At 37.0% G+C, this 23,056-nt stretch overlaps 1 protein-coding gene across 1 annotated transcript in view; it reads left to right on the plus strand.

Moving 5' to 3' along the window:
- Nucleotides 1–23,056, plus strand: part of LOC150081562 (WD repeat-containing protein 3) — a 279,852-nt gene that overhangs the window by 48,009 nt on the left and 208,787 nt on the right. Inside the window, 3 exon segments of the mRNA XM_090380245.1 lie at nt 8,859–8,885; nt 8,887–8,949; nt 12,829–12,900. Coding sequence (XP_090236371.1) covers nt 8,859–8,885; nt 8,887–8,949; nt 12,829–12,900 — 162 coding nt within the window.

The following is a 23,056-nucleotide window of genomic DNA, read 5'->3' on the forward strand; positions in this document are numbered from 1 at the left end:
ATTCCCACGGACTGGAGATGCACGATTGGATCCCCAATTTACAAATGGGAATCAAAGGGTGACGTGTAATTACAGACCTGTTAGTTTAACTTCTGTTCCAGGGAAAATAATGGATTTACTGGTAAAAGAAGTAATGCAGGATCATCTACACAAGACCATAATTATACTTCAAACACTGCATGGACTTCTTGGGTTTGTTAAGGGAAAATCTTGTTTGATTGGTTTCTATGATGTGGTCACCAAGGAACCAGATGCAAAAAATAATTTTGACATCATATACTTGGATTTCAAGGAAGTTTTGATACTGTTGCACATAAAAGACTGCTGTAGAAATTGTGGTAATGTGCCATTAAGAGCGGGCTCCTGCTATGGATAAATGGATGGTTGAGCGGGAGAAGACAGAGAATGGTAATCAATGGAAATTGCTTTTTGTGGACTAATGTTATTAGTGGAGTCCCAATTGTTGTTTTCTATATTTATCAGTGATATTGATAAAGGCATATCAGGCTTAATTTCCAAGTTTGCAGATGATACAAAGGTTGGCAGGGTGGTTAATGAGAGAAATGACAGTATGCTACTGCAACAGGGTCTGGAAAATTTAGGCAGATGGGCTGAGAAATGGCAATTGAAATTTAACATTAATAAATGCAAAGTGATGCATATGGGTAGCAGTAATCCCCTGGAGTAACGTACCAACTGTATGTGCTACGTTCAAGTAGTGGAAAATTTGGCTCATCTGGGAGTAATTGTGCAGTCAGATATGAAGTTCTCTGACCAATGCAGACTCGCTGCCAGGACAGTGGTCTGTCACATCTTGAGTACTGCATACAGGTTTGGAGGCCTCATTTTAGGAAGGATATAGAGCTGCTGGAACAAATAAAGAGAAGGGCAGTGAGATCGGTGAGCAAAATAAAGTGGTGTTCTTACAAAGAAAGGCTCAGTTCTGCAAATTGCAGCATTTGATCTGATTGAGGTGTTTGGGGCTTTGAATGAATCGAGCAAGATCAATTCTAATGGGATTCTTCCTCTTGCTAAGGCAACACACACTTGGGGGCTCAAATTCAAATTGAGGAAAGCCAGTTGCAGAATAGATGTGCAGAAGTTTGCCTTTAGTCAGTGGGTGGCTGATTGTTGGAACAAACTTTCATCTGTTGTTTTGTAAGTTGATAGGTTAAATAAATTCAAGGAAGAAGTAGACAAACTATTGGAGGGAATGAATAGGTGAAAATGGAGTTTTTTTTTTTTTTTTGGCTGATGCTATGTAAGCTTGCTTTCTTGCATCATTTATGAATGCTAATGCTATTATTCCGTGAAGGAGCCATGGCCATTTACAACTAATTTCTGTCACTTAGTACAGTAGAGGTTTGAAATAATGGCACCGTCTGGGATTCAAGAGGCCAAATAAGAAATAGAGAGATTAAGAATGCAATTTTATTAACTGCACATAAAAAAACAAACATATAGATGATCCAATGTTATGTTCTGCCATTAATACACTTCTGCTTACACCCCCGTTCTATTTTCTTTATTATATCAAGTTTAGTCTGCGTGGGTAGCACAGTTGTATCGTCACCGTCCTCCCCACACCCGGTGGAAAAGGCCCAGGTTTGAATCCTCTCAATGATGCAAGGAATTTTTATATCCTTTTTTCACTCCGTGGCTGAGTTAGTGGGTCTCAGATGTAGAAAGCAAGGTTTTCTCCCCCAGAAATTAGGGTTTTTTTGTCCAGCAAAACAGGCATATCAACCACATAACACATGCAATTTACAGACACAATATACATGAGTATATGAATTAACTTTCCGGGTGACTCTAATGTAATAGTTTGGATTATATCAAGTTTGTCACTAAGCTTTAATGCTGTCTTCTTTTCTTCTCTGTATGAGGTTTATTAACTTTAGGAGCCATGGTGAGGGTTTTTTAATTTTAAATAAATGTAAAACAGCGGTATAATCCGTGATATCAGTACAGGATTCATTTTCAAAATGGCAAACGTAAACAAATACAGTAATCACATGACTTGCTGTTTTCTATTTTCACCACTGCAAGACGTGATATAGCTGAGTGGTCATGCCTGTGTACAGTAGCACATGCTCTTTGAGTGGACCAGGGTTCAAACCCGTGACTGCTAAATATGATTAACATTTATATTAATGATTTATTGTAAACACCACAGACCTGGTGGTCGTGCTGGAGTATAAACAAGAACATTTATTTATTTATATGTGCTGTATGTATACATCCGATCTCAATGTGCTGTTTTTTCAACAATCTACTGTACTAACTTTTTACTAAGGATTCATCACTTCAATTTGTAAAGCAATCTTTCATGTGGAACAGTATCAAAAGCTATACTGAAGTTTAAATATATGATGACAATCATTCTTTGCGACAACCTCATAGTAGCTAATCAAAATTGTTCATTCTGTGATTGCCTTATAGCTTTATTCCCATTATCATGATCTTTTATTACTACTTGAACTATTGACCTAGGCATTGACACCACTGGATGTCTGAAGATGTCTGTAGGGATTTATAGCCATGCTGCCTGCAAGGCTTTCTGCAGTTATTGGAATAGATGATGGTTGCATCTCCATTGGCACCTCTGTAGCCAGGTGGGCAAGAGCAGCAGTGCATAGCACACGCTTCTTGATTAGACCGGAGTTCAGGCCCGTGACCACCAAATACAGAGGATGTGGAAAAGTCAGGGAATGACCACCGCATATCCCTGGAGCAATATAGCCTTAGTTGCTAATGCTCCTAAATAATAACAACAACAACTCCATATGTCTCATTTCCCATTTCAAAACATTCTGCAGGTGTTCAATTGGGTTGAGGTCAGGTGAATTTGGCGGCCAGTCAAGATGGGTGATATCTTCACTGTGTTCCTTGAACCACTCATGCACAGTGCGAGCCCAATGACATGGTGCGTTATTGTCTTGGAAGATCCTGTTTCTGTCCGGGAAGAAATGGAACATGGCGGGGTGCACATGGTCTTCCAAGAGCTGCTGGTAGACCTCACCAGTGAAATATTGGTCTGTAGTACATACAAGGGGGTGACTTATTTCTTGCTAGTAAAACATGCCCTATATTAAGCTACCACCACAACCTGCCTGCCTGGATAGTTGGCACCCTGCAAGATAGGTCCGTGGACTTGGGTTGCTTATGCTGCATATAAAGGCATCCGGCGGTGTGTTGCACTAGGTATTTCAACTCATCTGACCAGCGTGCTTGTTTTCAGTCCTCCAGTGTCCAACCAGCATGCTATTGATAACACAGCATTCACTGTCAGCGATGATCAGCAGTAAAGTGAGTTTCTTGAGTTGTCTGGTTTCGAACCCCCATACATCTTAGTGTGCGGTGCATTGTTATTTGGGATATTGTTCTTGCATTCCCCATATTGTATTGCAATGTCAGCTGTCTCACAGTGATGTGCCATTGAGCCAGTACAGTGAACTGCACCATACTCTCACCATAAACATCCATTTTGCATAATTCTTTAGTCTGTCAGCAGGAGGTGGTTTGATACCATTCTTTGTACATCCTAACCACAGTGGGCTTTGAGCAACCAATGAGATGTGATGTTTCTGATATGGAAGAACCCGACGCACAAACTCTCACTTTCATTCCTTTTTGAAGTTCCAAGATGTCTTTACTACATCCCATAACTGCTACTTTATCACTTTGACTTACACGACCAGACGAAAATTACCTCTGCTCTCATGTATGAAGCTGTTCAGCTTTTTTACTGTGAGCTATGCAGCATTTTCTGTTATGGATGAGGTGTTCACATTTCAGTGATCACTGAGTGTAAGTACCAATACTCACTAAACTCGTGGACTGGTGATGTTTTAGAGCTCTTACTGAATGCTGTTTTCAGACCACAAAGGGATCTGTAATTAATCCTTAGCTAGCACTATGTAATATTTATTCTGTTAGCTTTACGTGGTGGACTTGCAAACCATCAGTTTTTTTGCATCTGATCCTTTGTGAAAAAGAAGTTTTTGTTTAGTATGAATATATTTTCAAATATATAAAATAGCACAATAGCTTTTATAGAAAACTTTATTTTCTTTTTTATTTCATCTTATAGGAAAGAGTTATGCGAAATATGAAAAAATGATATCTTTCTGAAATTTTACTACCTTTCTCAAAACTTAAAAGATTAAATGATAATCTTTAAATAATAAAATTGATAATCTTTAAAATAATAAAATTATATTATGACTATAAAATAAGGATTTGGAGTAAGCTTCAACCAAATCAGGCAGATAACACCACTCTGCATGGTTTTTGATGTTTGTAGACTGATAGCTGTTTTTAACTCAGTTTTTTACGCTGATGTACGGAATGTTATTCGTTTTTTGATGTGTAAACATCTTTGGTGGCACCTACTAAAATCAATTTGTTGCGATTTGACACTGAATGACATTATTTGACATCATTTCCATTTAATAACAAAGAAAAATGGAGTCAGGAGATGAGATCGTGCAAAGGATCATGGGATGCAATCTTGGATGTGATCACACAAAGGATCATGGAAGATGATCATGTAGATCACCTACTAAATTTCAGATGGTAGTAAAATCAGTTTGTCATGATTTTGCAATGCGAATATGACTTCATTTGATGTCATTTCTGCTTCATAATAAAGAAAAACAGAGTTGGGAGAGGAGATCGTGCGAGGTGATCTTGGATGTGCTCAGAGCTGGCATAAACCAGCTGGTTGCAGAAAAACATGATTCGGGGCATACCACTTAGGTGGCTTTGGGCTAATCATTGCCACCTGTGGCAGAAACCTTTTGGTAACCACAGAAATGGATATCTTGAAGGCAGATATCTCTCGTACTCAGAGCTGGCATAAACCAGCTCTGAGCACATCCAAGATCATTACATTACATGCACTTCAGCTTTACCAGTTGAAGTGCATGTAATGTAGGCATTACAGTACCTGTCTGTATTACTGAAGCGGTTGTATATTTCCGTCAAGAGGCAAATCGTAAATGTTCTTCTGCAACCAGCTGGGCCGGTCAAGAATATTTGAATCAATTCGCGATTGGGAGGTGACAGACTCTAGTTTACATGTATGAGTACAAATGTATGAGTATGCTTGTCATTGGACATTCTCATTAAGTTTCAGAATTCCTCATTGGTCATCAAGTTTTCGCGTTTCTTTGCAATTGCACTGAGTCGGTTGAGCATGGCAAGCTTTAGATCCTCATTCATCTTGCTGTTTGGGTGATTGTAAAAGTTTCAAAAGGGGTTTACTTCTCACAGTTGCATTACAAGGCTATGCAGGTCATTACCATATGCTTCGTCGCGGTCAACGCTGCCGTTGTCTCGACACATTGTCTTACATATTTCAATCGCTTTGCGAATGTTCAAGGCTGATTCATACAATTTGCGATCTAGTTATGGATGTTGTAGATCTTGACATATTTTATCTGACAGTATCCCTGTTTCCTCATTGCGAAAAAGAATGTGCAGCATTACCATCTATCTCATGCTTGTACTTTGAGATCCTGAGCCAAGTCATAGTTTCAGTAGCGTATTATGCGTGGATACTGTTATTTCTTTCAGATCTCGTAGTGCTGCATGTGTAATTTGTGACAAAGCATGACAGAGTAACATAATCCAACATGATAGTATGAATGTAACAATACAAATATTTGTATTGTTGCAATCATATTATTCAACAAATGACTACAATCAAATGAGTAATTAGACTATTGGCCTAACCTCTTCCAAACGTTGATTCAGTAGAGTAAGCAGCAGGCGTGTGTATCCTATTTATCACTAACATTGATTTGGTAGAGTAAGTAGCGGGGGGGTGAGCATAAATTACATCGTTCATGATTTCAGTTCTAGCTGTTCGAAATTTAGTAGGTGTCGTCAAAGATGTTTACACATAAAACATCTTTCGTGCGTACGGGGTACAGGGTATACACTCGGTTTTTTTTTTTTCTATCATGTACCATTTTTTCACAGATTGCTTCAGTTGATGTCATAAGTTGTATTATTGAATGTATTAAGCTAGGAGTAAATGCTGGGAATTTGTAAACTAGATCTGCAAATGTTGGCAACACTGCCTTCAGTCATTTGTTTCTTGATCTTGAGAACTCCATGCAGCAGTGTTTTTCAATGTGAGCTCAGTTTGTTTTTGAGGTTATCATGTCAGATTGCTGAAAAGTGAGTAGAATGTCTTCAAGCAGGTGTTTGAACAATCTGAACTTATTTTATTATATTTGGGGAAGTTATGTAGTCCTCAAGCAAAGACAAGATATTACAGAATTTCTGAATAATGTGTGTTGTGCTTATTTTGGAGTGAAACTCCAAGATAAACAACTGGGCTCCACATAAAGTCTGCCAAACCTGCGTTGAAGCATTGAGATTGTGGAAAAATGGTAAAAAGACGGTATTTATGATTTGCAATTCCTGATTTGGTGCAAGCCTACAAATCAATATGTCATTAACTAAGCAAAATTACTTTTGCTTAGTTAATGAAAAGACTAAGCAGGGCATTGTGTATCCTAATATTCCATCTACCATTAGACCAGTACCACATGGAAATAACCTGCTGATTTCATGCTTCCACTTATGAAGAATGTAGCAGCAGAGCATGCTGTAAGTGAAGTGTCTGAAGATGAAATTGAAGTCTACATGTTTGGAGACATTGAGTCCAGCCCTCAACTGTTTTCACAGCATGAACTCAATGATCTGGTAAGAGATTTAAATTTACCAAAGGAATCTGCAGAACTCCTTGGTCCTAGACTTAAGTCAAAAAATCCTAGCACATGGGACATTTTTCTCATGGTACAGACACAGAGAACGAGAACTAGTCCCTACTTTTCTGAATGATTCAATGTTTTTTTTTTCAGTAATATAAATGACTTAATGAACTATTTAGGAATTAGTTACAATCCTCACAGTGGAGACCTTTTATTGACTCGTCAAAGAAGAGTCTCAGAGTTGCATTGCTCCATTGTGGAGCAACACACCAAATACACAATACAGTGTATTTGGAAACGAATATGGGTCAATTCCGTTAGCTCACTCTATGCATTTGAAAGAAACATATGAGAACTTGAAGAAGTTGTTGACAAATATTAAGTATGAAGAACATGGTTGGTTGGTCTGTGCTGACTTTAAAGTGGTAGGCATGTTAATTGGACAGCAATCTTACTACACAAAAATGTCTTGCTTTTTTGTGTGAGTGGGACAGTCAAGCAAGGAGTAAGCACTGGGATGTCACGGTTTGGCCATAGTGTTTGATGCCTAGATCAAAGAAGGTAGTTAATAAACCATCTCTGGAAGACCCCTGCTTCTACTACCTTTGTGCTAAATTCCTATCAAAAGCAAGGTATTTTTGTTGGACTTGAAATTTTTAAACTGATGAGAGACCGAGATTTTAAGTGAACTATGAAGAGCATCTTGTGGGATGCATGATGACTCTTCCTATGATTAAAGCCGGCCCCTTTCAAAATCGGCCATGTGGTAGGCAATGGCATTATCTGATGCCACAGAGACCATAACAAAACCAACTCCAAAAACTGCTGTTAAAGGAAGACCTGCAACTAGGTGGAAGTATGGGATCAGTGAACTTTTGGTCGTGACATTTTGTGATGGCGCTTGTATAGCATATGATCAATGCAGTTGGAGGATTTTGTTGGTGGCCACAACAGCCCCTCAGGGAACTATGTGACTGGAAGAAGAAGATGAATAAATGAGAAAAATAGCCATGGATTAGCTTCAGGTCTGTTGTTGAGAACTTCTTAGGGAACAACAAGGATCCAGACTGCAAGAATATAGTTCAAAATGTTGGCAGGCTTCAAGGAGTTGGGCACCATGCAGCACGAGTGTCAAGGTCCATTTTTTACACTTCCATGTCAACTACTTCCCAGAAAATCGAGGAAGCATTTTTAGTGAAGAACACAATAAGAGGTTTCACCATGACATTAAATACATGTAAATGAGGTTCCAGGGGAGGTGGAATGTCAATATAATAGCTGACTATTGCTGGATGCTGAAGAGGGACTGTAAAGTAGAAGAATATTCATGAAAATCAAAGAAACAAAAATTTGACCCATTCTAGATCAGTTTTTAAAATGAGAAGTGAGTGTTTAGTGGACTTTTTACTATTATATCCTTTTTAATAGTATTTTCAACGCATGTATTTACATATAAAAGTTTGGTAAAAGTAACATTTTGCTATAATTTCAGTGTACATATTCTGCCTAAATTAATAAAAAAAATTGTGAAAAAAAAATTTTTTTTTTTATGATATTTGAAGAAACCTGATAGTGATGTGATGGTGATGGTGATGGTAGCAAACGGAAGATATTTTTGAAATCAGCAGTAGAAAATTATTTAGAAACACCCTTTTCTGAGAAAAGATCAGTGAATTTTTTTTAAGTGCATATTCATGTAATTAATGAGGTTATTAGCATTGGAATATTTGGTTGTTAATATAACTTTTAGCAGTGCAATTTATTACATCAACATGATATTTACTGTTAATATACAAAAAAAATTGTTATACCTACTTTAATAACTTTAATACTTTAATCAAAGTTATAACTTTGATATTAATTCTTGGCTCTATTTTTTTTTTAATATGACCACAACATGTTTTGAAATTAACCAGTTAATGTGGTTGACCATTTACTGGACCTTGTGCTTTGGAGTTTACTCTCTGTAATTTATTTGATATGGACTCGGTCTGAACATTCAGTAGTTTCCATATATTATTATTGGTATGTAATCTCTTTTATGTTTGACAAAAAAATATATTATAGTGCTTCCTTGTTATTATTCTGTGATCTTTATAATATTATGATGGATGAATTTTTATCTTATAGGTGTGGGACTTTATCATGCTGAAGGATGATATTAATTACACCTAATGATACCAATGCACTTTGTATTTGGAGATTTGAATTCCCTGATGTGGTAGGTACCATTCTCTAAATATGATTCTTACTATTATATATATATATATATATATATATATAGTACACAATATTATATGAATAGTCCATTAAAATGGAATAATGCTAGGTTCCACTTATAAGTTATCATACCCACCAACTATCCAGATTTACAATGAAGAATCTGCCTTTTTGACCTCTCTCTCTCTCTCTCTCTCTCTCTCTCTCTCTCTCTCTCTCTCTCTCTCTCTCTCTCTCTCTCTCTCTCTCTCTCTCTCCCCATTAGTTTGACATTTCTGAATTGATTTCTTAAATAATTTTTTTTTTAATGAATTGGCTCTTAGTTGTGCTAGTCTATGTTGCATGGAGTGTGTGTGTGGAATAAAACTAATTAATAATGGCCTCTGGTAAGATGCCATATACAGTGAAAAACTTTAGATCTATATATAAGATTTTCCATGCATTGTAAAATCTTGGAAAGATAACATACTAAAGTTATGTTATCCTGAGCCTATTAAACCACCAAGACCAATAACTTGAGATAGATTCTGGGCACCCCTCCTCAGTAGCATCAACTGCCAACCTCATCAAAGCTCAGCTGAACTGAGATTCACTTTTTGCGTCCAAGTTCCATCGGGCTGATATCTGCAACTAAATCTGCAGGCAAGATCAATCAATCGAGCTGTGATATTACCTGATTTTAACTTTGAAATCACAGGACCTGACTATCCCTTCACAGATTACATTACTGATGCAATGACTACATAATCACTTTGGTAATATTCTATTTAAAAAAATGAAGTGTTATACCTGATTTTAACTTTGAAATCACAGGACCTGACTATCCCTTCACAGATTACATTACTGATGCAATGACTACATAATCACTTTGGTAATATTCTATTTAAAAAAATGAAGTGTTATTTTTTTATTATTTTAAATAATTTTTCAAGAAGAAAAAAATAAAAACAAAATTCAAATACTGCATGGTATATTTTCACTGATGCTCAAGAGGATCTTACCTTGCATACAGGAATAAAAGTACATTAAATATGTTTAGATTTTTTTTTTTTTTTTTTTTGTGGTTCATTCACAACACTTTCCTGTTATAGTGCTAGCCTTGGGGAAAGTGCTCAGCAACCATTGGAAGATGTTCCAATGGTTGCTGAGCACTAAGGAGATAAAAGGAGATAGTGTAACAGTTGGTGTTTAATTGACTGCTTAGAGAGAAAACTGGATACCCAATTACAAAAATTAGTTGGTTTGCCAACTGATAATTGAATGGAAGATGGAAGCTTATTTTAGAACACCTTTATGCCAAACACGATCAGAAGTCTTTGAAATGGCAAGAGCAACTTGAGTTTCACCAAAATTTCCATTGAATTTGTCCATAGATGGGTAACATAAGCCAGAATATCACCAGGGGATCGACACTGATGGAATCCATAGTGGTGATCATTGATCAGATGGAAGTTTTCTAAGTAGTTTAACAGTTGGCAGTTAATTGATTTTTCCATTACTTTAGAAAGGATAGAAGTAATCACAGTGGGATGATAATTGGATGGGAGGGATTTGTCACCCTTTTTAGGAACTGGCTGGATATGAGGAAATTTCCAAGCAGAAGGAAATACACCTTTGGAATAAGAAAGTGAAAAAGGGAGATAGTGTAACAGTTGGTGTTTAATTGACTTCTCCATTACTTTAGAAAGCATAGAAGTAAGTGCAATGGGATGTTAATTAAAAGTTAGGTGTTTGTTAGTTACCCTTTTTAGGAACTGGCTGAATATGAGGAAATTTCCAAGCAGAAGGAAATACACCTTTGGAATAAGAAAATGAAAAAAGGCAACACATAAAAGGAGTAAGTTCAGGAGCACAGGTTTTAAGAACAAGTCAAGAAATACCATTAGGACCTGGAGCTTTCTTAGCATCAAGATTGTTTAAAATCCTTCTGACACTTTTTTTTGATGGAAGACCACAGGAGGCATTGAATAGTACTGGTAATGGTGGGAGGTGGTTTACCAAGATCATCAATACACGCATTGGAAGTAAAATAGGATACTAGCAGATCAGCTTTATCTTTGGCTGAAGCGACAAAAGAACCATATGGTTTTGACAGAGGTGGGAACAGAGATAATGGGCAAAAGTTGTGGCCAATACCTTTGGCAAAAGACCAGAATGCTCAGCTACCATTTGGACAAGAAGCAAGTTTTCTATTCTTAGCCCATTCGAAATCTAGTTTGGACTAATTAATAACTGCTTTGCAATTGTTGCAAGCTTTGGTGTAGGCAGAAAATGAATCGGGAGATATGGAAACATGCCAGTTACAATATGCAACATTCTTCTCTTGAATAGTTTTAGCACATTTATTGGAAAATCAAGGTTTAGATAAAGGACAAGATTTTAAGATGGAGTCTGGAATAAAGGATTCCATCCCTACAAGAATAATTTCACTGATACGATATGAGCAAACGTTGACATCAGAAGTTTTGAAACACTAATCCAACCAAGGCAAAGAAGAAAAGAAATCTTGCAGATAATCCCATCTATAGTAGAAACTACTGTAAATTCAATATTCAAATAAACAGTTGAGTACTAAACTGAGATTCATGCATTTCTGAAAAGAATGAGAGATTTCAAAATAATTTTGGATAGATGTTTTGCAGTTTTTTGGTCTGGAAATACCATGAGTAATGCTAATTCGTAAGTGTGCCTTTCATTGGAAGTGGATGTTGGATGAACTGATCAGGGGATACAGAAATTATCAGGGGATACAGAAACCTACAGTATGTTAGCCTGCAGTCAAGAAATGAAGAGGATTAAGCAAGCTAAAGTAGAGTATGAGAAGTCTGGCTAGAAATGCAAACAATTTTTTGTTTATTCTAACACTCAATAGAAAGAGATAAATCACATTGGTCCAATGCACTAAATACGAATGGCATGACTGTTGACGATCATTCTGGGAAAGATGCGGACAAATTAAATAAATATTTAGCATTTACATTTAAGGATACTAGAAGTATTAGCTGTAACTGGGAGCTAAATGATTATAACCAGCATTTTATAGAAGAACAAAAATAGTGTTTTTTGACATCCTTTCATGTATGTCTTCATCCTTTCAAGTATTTATGTTAGCAATATGAATCAAATGGCACTAGTTTACAAAATATTTGTGAGATTACTGTAGCTGAAAAAAGCTTTGATCCTGTGTGGCTATAAACAGAAAAAAAATGTTAAAAAATTATTGGGAGTGGGGAAGAAGAAATATAACAATTGTATCTGTGTGTGGTCTTGGCAAGGATTAATTTTTTTTTTTCTTTGTCTACCTTTCTTTTAAAACTAATCTTGTTACAATTATCTGTCAGATTTTAATATGAAGTCCTCTGCAATAATATGGTGGTTTCACTATCTTTCACTTGTTTGGGATGTCTGGATTCTAGTACAGTTAATACATTAGAGGAATTTCTAAATGGGTCTTCACTGTAGTTAGCTAATCTGAGGGGTAAGTACGATTACCTCCCCCTCCCCAGTTATTCCCAGTTTTTCAGCCTGCACAACATTCAAAATGGCTCAAAAATACACCTGTACAGCCATAACATATGATGGTGCAGTATGGCCTAAAAACCATTGCTTGCCTTAAACTTTTCAGTCAGGGCTGTAATTAGCTGATCTCTGGAGAGTAGTTTTCTCCTGTAAGTTATTCTAAATTAGCCTGCACAATGTGAAAATTGATCCACAAGCCTATAGTCATGACATACAACAAAGCAGTATGAACTAGAATATCATAAGAATGGCATAATATTCTCTGAGTAGTTCATGTACCAATAATTCCAGGGGCAAGTCAATATAAGCTGGTAAAGTTGAAATGTTAGTGTTAATATAATTTTTAATTTTTATTCATTAGCAAGAACCTCTCATGAAAAAGATAAACGTCGAGAAGGAAACTGCAGATGACAGTAGTGAAGATGATGATGAAGTAAGTATATAATTTATATATAGTTTTTAAAATATACTAAATTCAGTTTTTTATTTTTGTTTTTCACTGCTATGATCAGAAAGTTATGAATCATATATCATAAGTTGACTTTATTAGATACAGCAATTATTCAGATGCAGTTTATTTTAAAGTACTGTCTTTCTGCAGTTTAGAGGGCATTGTAGCTGTAGGATTTTGTGTTCCTTCAGTTTTGTCTAATAAAACTGGTCAAAGATTTTATTGCCTGAAAAGAAGTTGTGGATCGGATTTCAATAATTGGTTTTCAATAATTACCTGAAAAGAAGTTGTGGATTTCAATAATTTGTTTTCTCCAGTGAATAAAGCTCTAATGGCGGCCATATAATATTATGGTCACAGTGTGTACAGATATATTGGAAAATTCAAGGTTTTTAGTGAAAGGTTTTTACTGATTTTTAGTGAAAATAAGAACATCTGACTGGATTGAATATTTGTAGAATAGGCCCTTGATAGGCCTGATTTACAGCTACGCATGCATATCTTTATTTTTCATGGACTTTGCTTTGTTGTAGCAAAGTTATTTGCTTTGCTACAACAAATTTATTACTTTATTAAATTCTCAAGGTCAGGAAGGTTCTGTTGAATAAACCATTTTGCCTTCTTGCACTCAGTCAAACAGAGTGCCGCAGTGCTTCCACCTACCTGTATTGAGCATGCTGTTAATTATATGGAAAATTCAATAGAAAATTTTATTAATACGTAGTCTTTATTGTATATAGGTACTAACATAGGAATTATTAATGAACTGTAATAGCATATACAAAGTGAATAAGAACAACACATTTGTATAAAAAAGGAGGAAAGTTAGATCCAAGGCAACAATGCATAGTTTGGGCTGATTTATATGTGAAATCTCGTGGGAATAGGCTGTCACCCAGGGGCTCACAACATCTAGTGAGTATGGACTTGGCACACCCAGGGTCCTGAGCTGGATATCATCATTCTTCTCTTTCTTGGTGATCCTTTCTACTTCTAACTCTCTCTCTCTCTCTCTCTCTCTCTCTCTCACACACACACACACAGGGTAACTCGGAAATTTTTTGGCTGGTGCAGCAAAAGCCTCATACTTACTTGCACTATGTGGCTAGTAATAACAATAATGATGAACACATGTAGTCAATGTATTTAAGATGGGCTCTTGAAACCTTATAAGTGCATCAGGGGATATTCGCGCATCAGGGCACTTTCCTAGGCATTGATTGAGAAGCATAAAGGAGCTGGTATCAAGTGCATTTTGAATAGTGAAGGTGGTAAATGTAGATTTAAGGTTTTTCTTGACTTTTCATCTGCAGTTGGTATCGCTTCCATTTCTACCCTCCATAAGTCTTTTGGTCTTTGGGAGCAAGAGAGGAAATTAGGTTTAGAAGGTGTAGTATGTCAGGATGGAGTAACTGGTTTAAGTGGATGAAATGATTATGGTGATATCTTACCTGCAAAAGGCAGAGTAAAGAGATCAAATGGATGGAATGATAATGGGGTACCATGTGTGTGTTTCCTTAAAGGCATGTCCTCTTATGGAAGCTGGTATTTCGAGAGTAAAAACAAGTTCTCATTTTAATAATAGCACGTGTAACGAAGTGGAAATAGTATGTGAAAAATCTGATAAATCAGAACTAACAGACTTGGAATCTACTGAATCAGATTCCGTTGAATCAGAATCAAGGTCACATGCCTTGGTTTTACATCCATGAAGCAGAGATAGGATCTGAACAGTCTGTGAAATTAGGACTAACAGAATCTGAACTGGCTGCATCAGATATCAGTGCATTGGAATTACTATCACATGTCTTAGTTTTACAGGATCTAATGGACTGAAGTCTATTATGGATTTACCGAAGCAGATTGATGTATTTCCTGACAGAGGTGTTCCTCTGCCTGACAGGAGGTTTCTTTAACTGAGCTTCTCCTCACTGCCGTGATTCTTGTGATACAGAAGAAGAATTAAGGTTGATGAAAATGGACAGTAAGGTTAAAATGAAACATCTTAGAACTAATAGTATTAAGCTGGATCTTGTTACAGTTTTACGTTTGCTGCATTCTATGTACATTGACTATGAACATATTTTAGAGGAGGAAAAGAAGATGTGTGACCACAGTGCTCTACGGAATGTTAATGTACTGGACTTTAAGGATTTAGATGATCTTCCGCTGAATAGGGTATTGAGTACATTGCATGATAATGTGATTGTTTTCTTGAATAGTGTTGAATTGGAGCTCAGCAGTTACACTTATAATGGTTTGTTGAGCAGATGGAACTTATCGATGGGTTTTGCTTCTATGTTGTTCCAATTTGAGAGGAACTGTACTGATTTGGACAGTTCGCACAATCAACATGCTTTTGTTGATGTTTTCAAAATTTACATTACCATTATATTAAATGGTAATGTAAATTGGTGTTCTGAAGGCAAAAGAGGATATTCTATACACAAACTGAATGGTAAAAACTTTGAGAGCTTAGGGCTGGTTCAAGCAGATGTGAAATGTAGGCTGACCCTTCAAAGTAAGCTTGCAGCTCAAGATGGACAACAGCCCTTGGTTAAAAATACTTCGTCAGTTGTAGTGGTTTCTTCTTTATCTTTTCCAATGGCTGGTGGACAGGTTTCTGGAATAGCTGGGTTCAAGGTTCAATTAAATCACATTTAGAGTGTTTGGAACATTCTAATGAGGTTCTTGCTGGCTCTGAGAAGAGAATAGTGAATCTATTGAAGGAGCACAGACAATTGATAAGCCATCTGCTGATACAGATCAGGTGAGTACACCCTTAAAAGGACGTAAGCTGAGTAAACCAAGAAAATTGTTCAACGATGCTTTCCACAGTCAGTAATGATTTTCAAAATGCAGCTACTTCTGCTACAATTGTGAAAGTTGAAAATACTGTGAAACCTATCTATAGTGCTGAAATTAAGTGTATTCTGTTGAAGGGATCCACGTCATCACTATGTACATTGAAAGTCAGGAGAATTAAGGAGTGTAGGAGTAATCAGGTAATTATGGAGGTTGGTACATGTAATGATGTTCAGTTGCTTGAATCTAATTTGTATGTTTAAAAAATTTAGGCCTCTCTGTGACTAATAAGCCTTTGAGACCACTACCTCATGTTATTATTTTTGATGTAAATCAAGATATTGAAGAACATGACTTAATGAAGGAGTTACATAAGTGGATTTACATGAGTATGGCCTTGAAGAGGGGCCCATACTCATGTAAAAGCATACTCATGTATGCTAAAGAATGTACAGTTTGTTTCTCAAAAGTTAGTAGATATGATTATAATTGAAATTGAATATTGACCATTAGATATTTTATAGAGCATTCTCAGCATATTTACTTGGGTTGTAAAAGTCACAAATTCAAGAGATATTATTTAACTACAATGTGCTATAGATGTCTTCACTGTTGTCATGTGGTGGGACATTGTTATGTAAAGGAAATAGTTTATTCTCTTTGTGCAAGGAGTGGACACTCTTATCAGGAATGTTCATAAAAGAATATGAAACCTACATGTGCAATTCTGTTCAAAGCACTTTGTATCTATTGTTCTGGAATGCGCTGCAGTTGGTCAGGAGCAGGACACAGACTTTTTAGTTTTTGCTTTAGGATGCATGAAATTACTGACTGTTGATGCTTCAAGCTCTGTACTGAATTTATTTTCCTCTCCTACTTTCTTCTTCTATGCTCTTTTCTCTCTCCAATTCTTGCTGTTCTTTTCTTTTCTTTATTTGGTATTATCTGTGTACAGATAGTGGATCCCTGGCTGCCTCCACATGCAAGGGATGGTAGTGTACGTTTGATATCTATACAGTATTGTAAATAGATGGGTAGAATTGCCAGGAAAGCTGGCTGGAACTGCCTGGTTTAATAAATACATAAAAAAAAAGTCCTGCAGTTGAATACAGTTATAGTTTTCTTCTAAGGAGAAGACATTTGTGGCGACTAGTGTCGATTTGGCAACAGACCAGTTCATTATACTTGTAATGTAAGATGGTAAATCCTGAAGGTGTGTGTTACTTTCCTAAGGACAGCTGTGAATGCATCTACATTCACATGTGAAGAAGTTTTTAGGTTTGTTTTTAGGTAGCTTGTTTATCCCATCCAGTTATGGGTGGGATAAACAAGCACCAGACATATACACCGAGCTATAACTGGGAGTTAAATGATTTAGTTATAACTGAGAAGAAGGTGGAAGAGAAATTGCTCAAGTAAATAAGGCACCTGGGGCTAACAGGATCCATCCAGTTATGTTAAAAGAAGCAGTAAAAGAGGTAAGCAAATCCTTAGCCATAATTAAGCATCCACAGATTCAGGTGAAGTTTCTGTAGATTGGAAGTGTGTGTATATGTATCTCCTGTTGAAGGGCGATGTGAGCAATTACAGACCTTGAAGTGTGACTTTTGTTCCATGGAAAATAATGGAGTCAGTGTGGTTAAAGAAGTACCGCTGGTTAATTTTAACGAATGGAATTATATGGAAATCACAGCATGGATTTGCTATGGTTGGGATGATCCTATCTGACCAATCTTATTAGCTACTATGACAGAATAATAAAGGAGCTGAATGCCAATAATAATTTTGGCATTGTATATTTCGATTTCATTAAAGGTTTTGACAATGTTCAATACAAAATATTGCTGTACAAATTGAGAAGTGTGGGATTAAGGGCATGTTACTGATATGGATAAAGGGATGGTTAAGTTGCCGAAAATAGAAGTTGGTTATAAATGGGCACTGCTCTTCTTAGTGCTAGCTTGGGGGGAGACAAAGACCAATAGATTGACAGTAGCCACTGGCAGAGGTGAAAGAGATTCTTGCACTGCTTCTATTAGAATGAGCAGAAGCCTGAAAAACAAGATGCATGGTATTTCAGAGACTGCTGGGAGCCATTGCGGTACAAGTAAACACATGGGTTGTGTTAGGGTAGCTAAGAATAGAAACAGGTGCAGGTATACTTGCGTGTACACCAATGCTAGGAGTTTAGTAAATAAATTTGATGAATTTGAGGTATTGCTCAAAACATCGAAGGCAGATATTGTTGGGATATCAGAGACGTGGTGTCACACAGATATAAGGGATGCAGAACTGCAATTTGGGGAGTACAACGTCTACAGAAAGGATAGACAGGATAGGAAGGGAGGAGGGGTTATGTTATTAGTTAAGAAACACATAAAAACCAAGGAAGTGAAGCCAGTCGACATCGCTGGACAGTGCAGTGTGGAGTCAGTTTGGTGTGACATAAACATTGGGCGATCAAAATTGAGAGTAGGAGTGTGCTATAGGCCTAATGACTCTGATGAGTATAATAAGGAACTGTACAGGGAAATAGAGTGGGCCAGTAAATCAGAGTGTCTTATAATGGGAGATTTTAATTTCCCAGATATTGACTGGAATTTGGGGGCTGGTTACTCACACACTAGCAGGACTTTGTGGATTTATTGGATGATTGTTTTCTACATCAGCATGCTCGGGAGGCAACTAGAGGGAGTAATACTCTTGATTTGATTATCAGCAGTGATTCTTCATGCATTAAGAATCTGCAGCTAAATGAACCACTAGGTGGCAGTGATTACAGTGTGCTGAAGTGGGATTTACTCAAAGAGGTAACTACCATTAGGGGTAAAGGGAAGGGTTATTGCTTCCGTAAAGGCGACTACAATGGACTGAGACAGTATTTAAATTCTATACAGTGGGACAAACTGATGATGTTACCAACAGCAAATTCAAAATGGGAAGCATTCAAAGAACTTATCTTGGAAGCTACTAGGCTTTACATACCAACTAAGAAATATTGTTCAAGGTTTAGGCCAAAATGGATGTCAGATGAACTGATGAGGCATATGGCAGAGAAGAAAAATGCATGGGATACTTACAAATTAACACATGACACAGAAGCCTATGATAGATACAAGTTGATATGCAACCAAGTTACAAAGGAGGTTAGGCAGGCGAAGGCAGATTACGAGAAATCCTTGGCAAGGGATGCAAAGAAAAACAGCAAAGAGTTCTTTACTTATGTAAACTCTAGAAGGAAGGGGATGAATCAGTTTGGTCCACTTGATATTGATGGGTCAAGTGTTGATGATCCTGCTCAGGTGGCTAACAAACTAAATGAATATTTTGCATCGACATTCACACATGAGGAGTTATTCAGCGAGGGGAATGCCAGAGGTGTATTCAACTCTAGCAGTAAGCTACAGAATCTTGAAATAACTGGGAGTAAAGTGGAGGAGAAACTGTTGAAGATAAACACAAGAAAGGCACCCGGGGTGGATGGGATCTATCCAGTTATATTAAAGGAGGCAGCAAAGGAAGTAAGCAAACCCTTAGCCATAATTATGAGAGATTCCTTGGACTCAGGGGAGGTACCCATAGACTGGAAATGTGCAAATGTGACCCCAATTCACAAAGGAGGATCAAAGGCTGACACAAGTAATTATAGACCTGTGAGCTTAACTTCTGTTCCAGGAAAATTAATGGAGGCACTGGTTAAAGAAGCACTGCAGGATCATTTAGACAAGACTTCAGTTATAGCTCAGACACAGCATGGTTTTGTTAAGGGGAAGTCTTGCCTGACCAACTTGATTGGATACTATGATGCAGTCACAAAAGAACTGGATGCAGGGAATAACTTTGATATTATATACTTGGATCTTAGAAAGGCTTTTGATACTGTTGCACATGGAAGACTGCTACACAAATTGGAGCAGTGTGACATCGGAGGCAAATTGCTGCTATGGATAAAGGGGTGGTTGAGGGGGAGAAGACAGAGAGTGGTAATCAATGGACACTGCTCATCGTGGACTGATGTTATTAGTGGAGTCCCTCAGGGCTTAGTGTTGGGTCCATTATTGTTTTCTGTATTTATAAATGATATTGATGATGGTATATCGGGCTTAATGTCCAAGTTTGCAGACGATACAAAGGTTGGCAGGGTTGTCAAGGACACTACTGACACTATGCTGCTGCAACAGGATCTGGAAAGGTTGAGCAGATGGGCTGAGAGGTGGCAAATGAAGTTTAACATTGATAAATGTAAAGTACTACACATGGGAAACAGCAACCCCAGAGCAACGTATCAACTCTGTGGTACTACACTGACAGTGGTAGAGAATGAAAGGGACTTGGGGGTGGTTGTGCAGGCAGATATGAAGTTCTCTGAGCTGTGCAGATGGGCTGCAAGAGTAGCTCATGGAGTATTGTCAATGATATACAGAAATTTTTCCAGCAGGGATAAGGAGGTGATTATTCCATTGTATAAGGCGATGGTCAGGCCACACCTAGAGTACTGTATACAGGTCTGGAGACCTCATTTCAAGAAGGATGTAGAGCTGCTGGAACGAGTACAGAGAAGGGCAACAAGATTAGTGAATGGAACAAAGGGGTGCTCTTACGAAGAAAGGCTTAAGTTTTGCAAATTACAGTGTCTGGAGACTAGGCACCAGCGAGGTGATCTGATAGAGGTGTATAAAGCCTTGAATGGTTTAAGCATGCTCGATGCTGATGGGATTCTTCCTCTAGCTCAGAAAAATCACCTGAGAGGGCATAAATTCAAATTGAGGAAAGACAGATGTAGGATAGACGTGCGGAAATTTGCCTTTAGCCAGCGGGTGGTTGGTTGGTGGAACAGACTTCCATCCCTTGTGGTGGAGGTTGATAGCCTAAATAAGTTTAAGGCTCAGCTGGACAGGTATTTTGAACGAACAGAGGGGTGAAGTGGAAGTGGGTTTTTTTTTTTTTTTTTTTTGGCTGATGCTGCATAAGCTTGCTTTCTTGCATCAAATGCCTCTACTAATGCTAATGCTAGTGAAATCTTAGTGCAATCCCTCAGGGTTCATTTCTGAGCCCCCTTACTGTTTACAGTATTTTTCAGGAATCAGAACATACTACTGTAACAGGATATAGATAAATTAGGCAGATGGGCTGTGAAACTGTAATTTAACATTTTTAAATGCAAGGTATTGCATATTGCTGCTAATATCATACACTCCTCTGACCAGGAGGAGTGTATGATATTAGCAGCAGCAGTCCCAGAAAAAACATTCCAATTAAGTGGTACCATACTCGGTGGTGGAGTATAAAAGAGACCTAGGGGTAATTTTACAATCTGACACAAAGTTCTCTGAGCAGTGTAGACATGCTGCCATACCAGCTCATGGAGTTCTGTCAATGATATGCAGGATCTTTGCTAGCAGGGACAAAGAGATAATTATCCCATTGTATAAGGCAATGGTTAGGCCCTATTTTGGGTGCTGCATACTGGTTTGGCAGACTTTTTAAAAAAGATGTGGATCTGTTGGAACAGGTGCAGAGATGAGCAATTAGATTAGTCATGAACACAAAGGGGGGGGTGCCTCCGTAGCCAGGTGAGAAGGAGCAGCAGTGCTTAGCATACGCTTCTTGATTAGACCGGGGTTCGAGCCCGTCATCCCAAATACGGAGGATGCGGAAAGGTGTATGATAAAACTCCTCTGACCAGGAGGAGTGTATGATAAATCACAAATACAGGCATTAATTAATTGATTTAGTAGTCATGTAGGCTCAAACCACAGTTCACTCAAAGAGCATGTGCTAGTGCACTCTAGCTGATGACCGCTCGGCCATGTTCTGCAAATTACTGTGCTTGGAAACTAGCCACTTACGAAGAGACCCGATTGAATTATTTGTGCCTTTAAATAATTTAGTAACTTGATGGTATGCCAACACTTTCTCACATAAGGTGACATAAACTCAAATTGAAAAATGATTGCTGCAAGAAAAATGTGCAGAAATTTGCTTCCATCCAAAGAGTAATTGAACATTGGAACAAACTACTATCTGTTGTTGTGGAAGTAGGTAGCTTGTATAAATGTAAGGATGAATTAGTCATACTATTAAATGGGATGGACAGATGAAGTAGGTAGTGTGGTGGTTGTTTTTTTTTTTTTTTGTGTCTAATGTATAAGCTTGCTTCCTTGCATCATTTGCCAGTATTACTACTACTACTATTAATAATAATAATTCATTTTTTTTTTTCAAATTTAAAGATAAACATATATTTTTACAATTTATTTTTAAATTAAAGCACACTGCTCATCCTGACTTATCAATGTTGTGATTTCGATAGGTGTATATACCCTATATAGGTGTGCACCCTATAATTATGTTTTCATAATGCCAATACATAGTCTAGAATTGTGCAGTTTGTGTATTCTTTGTTTTAATAATAAAGCTCACATTTATTTCCCTGTAGCTGACCAGTGTTGGAATATGTTCATCTTAAAATTCATGTACTATATGAATTTCGGAATATTTATCACAGAGATTAAAATTTTTTTTTTTTTTTTTTTTTTGGGGTGTTATATAATGATGTCCTCCCTACTTTAAAATGCTAGTAAAGGATTGGTCCATGAGTAATGCCTCTTTGGCCATAAAAGTATAAAGACAACAGATAGAAAGTTGAAATTTATATCATTTATTAAACAAGAATTGGGAAACAAGTATTCATTATTGCAATAATTAAAGACAAACACCAGCCAAGGAATTAAAAATTTACTATAAAAATAAAATATACAGAAATAAAATATAATGAAAACACTATCGGAAGACTAAAATATTACAATAAATTACGATAAAAACGTTAAAAATATAGTTAAAAATACTGAAGCAATAAAATTATCTAAAATAAACTGAATTAAAAGCGATAAATACTGTTGAAGAAGGAGACAGCACTCTCTGAAAGCTTCAGGTTTTATCGCTTTTAATCCAGTTTATTTTAGATAACTTTATTGCTTCGGTATTTTTAACTATATTTTTAACGTTTTTATCGTAGTTTATTTTGTAATTTATTGTAATATTTTAGTCTTCCGATAGTGTTTTCATTATATTTTATTTCTGTATATTTTATTTTTATAGTAAATTTTTAATTCCTTGGCTGGTGTTTGTCTTTAATTATTGCAGTATGGAATTTCCCAGCCCCATAGGCCTGTTTGATTCATTATTCCCTGTATCCTCCTCCTTGTTTATCAGTATATTTTGCCGTTCTTTCAACCTCACATGTGCACTGTAAAACTATGGATCCCGCCATTGAAACCATTCTGGCACTGTCTTTTTGAGCTCTTCATCACTCAAAAGTGTTTTCCATGAA

Source organism: Mastigoproctus giganteus, chromosome 8, assembly GCF_048544385.1.
Source record: "Mastigoproctus giganteus isolate SK-2022 chromosome 8, ASM4854438v1, whole genome shotgun sequence".
In the NCBI taxonomy this organism is placed as follows: Eukaryota; Metazoa; Arthropoda; class Arachnida; order Uropygi; family Thelyphonidae; genus Mastigoproctus; species Mastigoproctus giganteus.